This window comes from Vipera ursinii, assembly GCF_947247035.1.
Source record: "Vipera ursinii genome assembly, chromosome: 2".
Taxonomy (NCBI): Eukaryota; Metazoa; Chordata; class Lepidosauria; order Squamata; family Viperidae; genus Vipera; species Vipera ursinii.
Window position 1 is genome coordinate 115393403 of NC_139513.1, and position 6505 is coordinate 115399907.

General features: G+C 37.0%; 1 protein-coding gene across 1 annotated transcript in view; it reads left to right on the plus strand.

Moving 5' to 3' along the window:
* Positions 1-1367: 1367 nt before the first annotated feature.
* Positions 1368-6505, plus strand: part of LOC310635450 (myosin heavy chain, skeletal muscle, adult) — a gene marked incomplete at its 5' end in the record, with an annotated part of 20339 nt that continues 15201 nt past the window's right edge. The window contains 12 exons of the mRNA XM_083354405.1: positions 1368-1571; positions 1672-1815; positions 1906-2062; positions 2770-2797; positions 2893-3010; positions 3101-3193; positions 4425-4488; positions 4566-4664; positions 4766-4869; positions 5120-5258; positions 5722-5840; positions 6430-6505. The exon at positions 6430-6505 is cut by the window's right edge and continues 74 nt beyond it. Of these exons, the coding sequence (XP_083210531.1) occupies positions 1368-1571; positions 1672-1815; positions 1906-2062; positions 2770-2797; positions 2893-3010; positions 3101-3193; positions 4425-4488; positions 4566-4664; positions 4766-4869; positions 5120-5258; positions 5722-5840; positions 6430-6505 (1345 nt within the window). The remainder of the gene's footprint in view (positions 1572-1671; positions 1816-1905; positions 2063-2769; positions 2798-2892; positions 3011-3100; positions 3194-4424; positions 4489-4565; positions 4665-4765; positions 4870-5119; positions 5259-5721; positions 5841-6429) is intronic.

Genomic DNA, 6505 nt, shown 5'->3' on the forward strand with positions numbered 1-6505 from the left:
GCCTAGACAACAAGAATTTCTTCCCTTGTCTCCATGACGCTTATGTTGAGTGAGACAGCTTTAAGTTGTCACTAAGAGTTCCATAGGGACATGGTGGCTCAGTGGGTTAGCACGCTGAGCTTGTCGATCAGAAGATCAGAGGTTTGGCGGGTCAAATCCCGAGTGCCGCGTAGCAGAGTGAGCGCCTGTTACTCGTCCCAGCTCCTGCCAACCTAGCAGTTCGAAAGGACGTAAAAAAATGCAAGTAGAAAAATAGGGACCACTACGGTGGGAAGGTAACAGCGTTCCATGCACCTTTGGCATCTAGTCATGCCGACCACATGACCACGGAGACATCCTCGGACAAGCGCTGGCTCTTCGGCTTTGAAATGGAGACGAGCACCGGCCCCTAGAGTTGGAAACGACTAGCATGCATGTGCAGGGGAACCTTTACCTTTACCTTTAAGAGTTCCATATAAAAGTAGTATTTGAATCCTTATTCCAACACTGTCAAATTACAGCCTTAGGAATGAAGTCAGAGGAATTGGTTGTGGGGTGTGTATCATTAGAGATGTGTTTGGGGAGAGCTGGAAAGTGCAAGGAGAGTTTCCTTGAGTCATTAGTCAACTTCTGGAGCGTCCATTACTTTCTCTGCATTTACCCTTTTCATTAGCATTTGCTTTCATAAAGTCTGTTCAGATCTTTTACTTTTCCCTACCAGCATACAGTTTCATCAACTTCTCCCCAGGCTTCAATGATGATAGAGAAAAGTGCAGACCATCACTATTTTTAATAAGGGGAAGAAGTATTTGTGCAAATTGGCTTTACAAGCATTGTATTCTGAAATATATAACCAGTTTGTCATTACAATCAGTGGTTGTGTTCATCCAATATACTGAACCACAAACTAAACAACCCCATTTTAATCAGTTTGGTAAATCCAGGCTGTTTAGTTACTAGAAGGTTGAACATCTTGTGGTAATTTAGAATTAGATTAATTTAATAAACTGTGGATAAATGTGCCAGTCAGACATGAACATTTTTCAATGAAATTGAATAAAAAAACAAACTTTTTTTTTCATAACGTGCCCTGATTCCCTAATTCTTGCAATAATTGCTTACTCACTTATTATATTTATATTTATATTTATTAAATTTTTATACCGCCCTTCTCCTGAAGGACTCAGGGCGGTGTACAGGGCAATAAATATTAAAAAAAACAAAGTACAAAAGTTAAAGTTAGTAGATAAGAATTTCTTTTCATGGAAGTAAAGGACTTTTCTTCAAAAGATAGCAAAGTAGGAGATTGCATGCAATGGCACATCAAAGTTGTGATCTTCATATGAGTTGTTTCTTTTTTCACCAGTGCTCTCTGTTAAGCTGCAGTCATGTCATCTGACAGTGAGATGGCAGTTTTTGGGGTTGCTGCCTCCTTTCTCCGCAAGTCAGAGAAAGAGAGAATTGAAGATCAAAACAAACCCTTTGATGCCAAGACATCCGTCTATGTAGTGGATCCTAAGGTTTCCTTTGTCAAAGGGACTGTCCAGAGCAAGGAAGCGGGGAAAGTCACAGTTAAGAAAGAAGGTGGAGACGTAAGTAGAAAAATATCTCACTAGGGAAAAGTAAGGCTTTGTTATCCTCATTCGCTATATGCTTTCAATTTGAACAAAAATATCTTTTGTTTTCTTGTAGTCCGTGACTGTTAAAGATGACCAAATCTTTCCAATGAACCCGCCCAAATTTGACAAAATTGAGGACATGGCCATGATGACCCACCTCAATGAACCTGCTGTCCTGTATAACCTCAAAGAGCGCTATGCAGCCTGGATGATTTACGTAAGAAGAATCTGAACATTACCATTGAATTCAGAACCAAATATTTTATTTCCACAAGCAAACAACTACTAATCTGTCTTTTCTTTCCAGACCTATTCAGGTCTCTTCTGTGTCACTGTCAATCCCTACAAGTGGTTGCCAGTGTACAACCCGGAGGTGGTTAATGCATACAGGGGGAAAAAGCGACAAGAGGCCCCTCCTCACATCTTCTCCATTTCTGACAATGCGTATCAGTTCATGTTAACTGGTGAGCAGATAAGTAGCTAAGAATTTCTGGGGAAAAAATAAGGTAGGGAAAGAAAGGAAGAACATGGTTTCTAGAATTTCCACACTGAATCTTTAACCTTTCCAGAAAGTATAACAATGGCCAGTTGTTTGTGGTTACTCAGCTTCAGTGGAACCAAAATCCCCATAATTCCAGTTAGCCTTATGACAATATTTAGGACATTCTTCATTATTGTTACCAGACCTGCAGATTAGTTAATGGGGCATGCATTGCTCATGTTAACTTATGATTGATAGGTCTGTTTTTACTCCAGTTACTGTTTATGTATGCATGTGTGTGTGTGTTTTTTGAGGCGTTTATATTTTCTTTTATTAATCACTATTAATCACCCAGATTCATGAATTTGAGATTGAAATAATAAATAAATAGATGAAATTAGTATGTTTATAATTTAGTATTGTACTGTATATACAGTATTAGGGTGTATACAGTATTGTATTGTACGTACAGTATTCTTTGAAAGGAAACAGTGTAAATTACATAGGAACTGTATGAAAGACTATGAACTAAAAAGTTGTGGCGTGTGTGCTGGAAGCTTCACAGGACTGTCAGCAAACTAGCTGATTTTGTGCTGAAGATTGATAACAGAAATGAATGAGACAAAAATTCTAACTATTCTATTCATAACACAAAATTAACACAAACTTCTTTGTTTCTTTGCTTTCTAGATCGTGAGAATCAGTCAATCCTGATCACGTGAGTACACTTCCAATAATGATGTTTCTAGTCAGAAGAAGTTTCATAGAACAATATATTGGCTAACAGCATGGTCTTTTACTCTGTTTCAACAGTGGAGAATCTGGTGCTGGAAAGACTGTGAACACAAAACGTGTCATTCAGTACTTTGCGACAATTGCTGCAGCTAGTGACAAGAAGAAGGAAGAACCACAGCAAACTGGCAAGTTAAAGGTGAAGTATGACTTTGGGAGAAGATTATACATTCCTTTCTTGCAATTTAATTATGTTTAAAAGATGACTTAATTAATGCTACTTTTACAGGGCACCCTTGAAGATCAAATCATCAGTGCCAATCCCTTGTTGGAAGCTTTTGGAAATGCCAAGACTGTGAGGAATGACAATTCATCTCGCTTTGTAAGTTACAGTTTCAAATATGTGTGAGAGTGTAATTCTTTTTGTGCCAGTGTTCTTAGCATCCCACTAAATATGACAATGAATTAGACACAACAGGTTGTGCTTGTGTTGTGGAGCTTTCTAGACGAGATGCAATGTTATTGCATTTTTTTCAGGCTAAGAATGCCTCACATCAAACCTATGCAGCGGCATCAAAATAACATAAGCAATGTTGTGTTATTGAACTGCAAGCTTCATCCCTTTGGGATGTGTCTATGAGATTACAATGCGTTTACAAAAGGGGAAGGCCTTCTGTCATGACAATGCAATGCTACTTCAGTCATTCTGTCCTTCCTTGCCTGCCCGCCCCCCCCCGCCCCATCCCCATAGAGGCTGATGAAGAGGTCTATCTGTAAGCCAAGCCCCATTTGGAACATTGAAATCCAAGAATAGTTTAAGGAAGTTGAGCCCTCTTTTCCAGCTTAACATGTGACACTGGTCTTTGAAAAGCAAAGAAGGGTGCTGATTTCTGCTTGAGCTACCTCATTTTTCCTTGATTGCAATTACCATTTGCAATGTTTCCTATTCACATTCATCTCATCTCATTAAATAAAGAATAAGTCCTTCAAGAATTATCAACCATTACTATCATATCAACCTACTTTGTCTTTCTCCCATATAATAAACCTCAACTGTAGTCCCTACAGTTGACTACAGTTCAACCTCAACTTGCATAAAGGGGTTATTCAAAAGGCAACTGGACTTTCTTTCTTTCTTTCTTTCTTTCTTTCTTTCTTTCTTTCTTTCTTTCTTTCTTTCTTCTTTCTTTCTTTCTTTCTTTCTTTCTTTCTTTCTTTCTTTCTTTCTTTCTTTCTTTTGCCTTTTGAACAACACCTTTGGGACAACCATGACTTGGATGACTGAAAATCTCCATAGACAAACTTCAACTGTTTCCCCCCCTTTAATTCACTCACATTTTACACTTTTAATAAATTTTAATAATTATCATATCATGAATATTATTAAAATAAAGTTTCACATATGGCACATTAGAGCTTTTGTATTTTATAATGGTAAACTATTTCATTTTTTAAAATTAGGTTTAAAAAAATACTTTTTTTTTATTCCATACATTCCATAGCCAGAGACTGAAACTCCTACTATTAAACAGAAAAATCTTTGCACCACCCTATTGTGCAGTTAAATAAATATATTGAACATAACTTGTAATTCAATACTATTTTCTCCACAGGGCAAATTCATCAGAATCCATTTTGGTGCCACTGGCAAACTGGCTTCTGCAGACATTGAGACATGTAAGGGGTTTTTCTTTGTGTGTTGATTTGACCGTTTCCTCTCTTCCTTAACTAATTCAACTTCATTGCTTCATCAGATCTGCTGGAGAAGTCCAGAGTTACCTTCCAGCTCAAGGCTGAAAGGAGCTACCATATCTTTTATCAGATCATGTCCAACAAGAGGCCAGAACTGATCGGTAAAGAGAACTATTCATTTGGAGGACTATTTCAACTATGAAACATTAAAATTGTGCTGAAGGTTTAAAATGAAATCATGTTTGTGCTTATTTTTATGCAGAGATGCTTCTGATTACTACCAACCCATATGACTTTCATTTTGTCAGCCAGGGTGAGATCAGTGTTGCCAGCATTGATGATCAGGAAGAACTGATGGCAACTGATGTAAGCAATTTGCAGAATTGGGAATATAAAATAGTAATTTGACTAGACAAACAATAATATTTGGTTTAAATGTTTGAGGGCATGTGGGACTTGGGCATATGATGAGTGGCGTAATGTTCCAAGGGGAACATTAGCAGAGACATCTAATTACAACTACTGTAATTGCCAAAATTATTTCAAGTGAGTTTGAACCCTCAACTTGGCTCAGTGCTGAGTTAGACCAAATCCTTTCTATTGATTGAATTAATAGGAAGCCATAGACATCCTGGGCTTCACCGCTGAGGAAAAGACAGCCATTTACAAGCTGACAGGAGCCGTCATGCACTACGGGAACATGAAGTTCAAACAGAAGCAGAGAGAGGAACAGGCTGAGCCAGACGGCACGGAAGGTATTTGAAAAAATTATGGCAAAATCATTTTAATAAATCAGAACAAATGAGGACATTCTTTTGCAGAAATACATCCCACACTTCCCTAGTATTTTCTAGAAGGACAGTCATACTGATCATTTGAAGTAGATAGCAGACCATAAAATATTGTGCTGTGACCTGTTTATTAGTATTTAAGAAGGAGGACATCTTCATTATTTTTACCAATATTATTGTAAATACTCTTGTCACATTCTTCTTTTTCAAAAGTCACTTTTTGGGTAAATGAAGCTATAATTTTAGGGAATGAACATTTCCAACATGGGGCAAGTAGAACTCAGCCGACACTAACCAAAAGTCTCTTTCAAGCCTTTTCCAGTCTGATTTGTAATGTTCGCTACTTAACTATTACATACGGCATGAATACAGTGAGGTTTATAATAAAAAAAACTCTAACCCTAAACTATTTGTTGTCTATGCTCAGTTGCTGACAAGGCTGCCTACCTCATGAACCTCAACTCAGCAGATCTTCTGAAAGCTCTGTGCTATCCCCGGGTCAAGGTCGGCAATGAATATGTCACCAAAGGCCAAACTGTCCAACAGGTAATGTTACATTAAACCAACTCTCACAAACCCTGGCACCCTGGAAGATGAATGGATTTAGAATTATAATATTTGTAATATCAACATTCAAAATGTAATTAATAATGATAAATCTATTTTTCTTTCTTATCTGTATTCAATATACTAAGGCACCTGAATAATAGGATATCAAGAATTTAAGTTCCTTATTTAAATATAACTGATCTGAAATAATCTATAGTACTAAAACTGGGAAGATGGAAATCTATCTGGATAGATTTAAAAATATGTTAAATGATTGAGCTAGTTCTATATTAATATTTTATGGATATATTTTTAGTTTCTACAAAGCTTATTCATTTAATAATTACCCTGTGTATTTTTCCAGATTTTATTAGCATCGCTATATTTTTAGTTGTACTTCATCTTTCGTTCTTACACACACACACACACACACACACACACATGTATACATGTGTTTGTGTATGTATATGTGTGTGTGTGTGTGTGTACACACAGACATACATACACTGTATATAAGATTGGAATAATTATTAATTTAAAAATATCCCTATACATAGTGATATTTGCCACTGTCTTTTTATTCTAGGTCTACAATAATGTTGGTGCTCTGGGTAAGGCCGTCTATGAGAAGATGTTCTTGTGGATGGTCATTCGCATCAACC